General features: G+C 17.6%; 1 protein-coding gene across 1 annotated transcript; it reads left to right on the top strand. All coding sequences in view use genetic code 6, as the record gives it.

Moving 5' to 3' along the window:
• Window positions 1-385: 385 nt before the first annotated feature.
• TTHERM_002653324 (acetyl-coenzyme A transporter 1) lies at window positions 386-580 on the top strand. Its single transcript, XM_012795124.1, has one exon. It carries the CDS (start codon window positions 489-491, stop codon window positions 570-572), a length of 84 nt encoding a protein of 27 aa, XP_012650578.1. The 5' UTR covers window positions 386-488; the 3' UTR covers window positions 573-580.
• Window positions 581-1,059: the final 479 nt, after the last annotated feature.

Here is a 1,059-nt window from a genome sequence, read left to right as displayed (position 1 = left end):
TTTCATTAAATTATTGTTTATAAACGAATTCAATTTAAAAATTAAAATTTCTAACATATTCTTTACTTTACTTATTCTTTATGCATAAGAAAATCCTATCTTTGCAGCTAATCCAAAAAAATTAGTGGAAACTAGAAAAGTTGCAGCCTAAAAAACAACAATGATTGATTGGTTCTTAATAAATTATACAAATAATAAATAAAACAAATTAATAAATATTTAAAACCTCTTGCTTTAAGTTTTAAAAATTTATCTCTTTTTATTAATATTTATTTTGCATATTTTATTTTGTTAATACTTTTAAATCTAAAAATATCAATCAATATTTATTTCTAATATAAAATATTTACTTATTTTAGTTTTCTTTTAAATAATTTTTATTAAGAAGTATTTCCATAGTTAAAAAGCTTTCATTAAATTATTGTTTATAAACGAATTCAATTTAAAAATTAAAATTTCTAACATATTCTTTACTCTACTTATTCTTTATGCATAAGAAAATCCTCTCTTAGCAGTTAATCCCAAAAAATTAGTGGAGACTAGAAAATTTGCAGCCTAAAAAACAACAATGATTGATTGATTGGTTCTTAATAAATTATACAAATAATAAATAAAACAAATTAATAACTATTTAAAACCTCTTGCTTTAAGCTTTTAAAATTAATCTCTTTTTATTAATATTTATTTTGCATATTTTATTTTGTTAATACTTTTAAATCTAAAAATATCAATCAATATTTATTTCTATTCTAAAATATTTACTTATTTTAGTTTTCTTTTAAATAATTTTTATTAAGAAATATTTCCATAGTTAAAAAGCTTTCATTAAATTTTAATTTAATTATCTCATTAAATTATTGTTTATTAACGAATTCAATTTAAAAATTAAAATTTCTAACATATTCTTTAATTTACTTATTCTTTATGCATAAGAAAATCCTATCTTTGCAGCTAATCCAAAAAAATTAGTGGAGACTAGAAAAGTTGCAGCCTAAAAAATAACAATGATTGATTGGTTCTTAATAAATTATAAAAATAATAAATAAAACAAATTAATAA

The sequence above is a fragment of the Tetrahymena thermophila genome, assembly GCF_000189635.1.
Source record: "Tetrahymena thermophila SB210 genomic scaffold scf_8255732, whole genome shotgun sequence".
In the NCBI taxonomy this organism is placed as follows: Eukaryota; Ciliophora; class Oligohymenophorea; order Hymenostomatida; family Tetrahymenidae; genus Tetrahymena; species Tetrahymena thermophila.
This window is presented reverse-complemented; position numbering and strand designations above follow the sequence as displayed.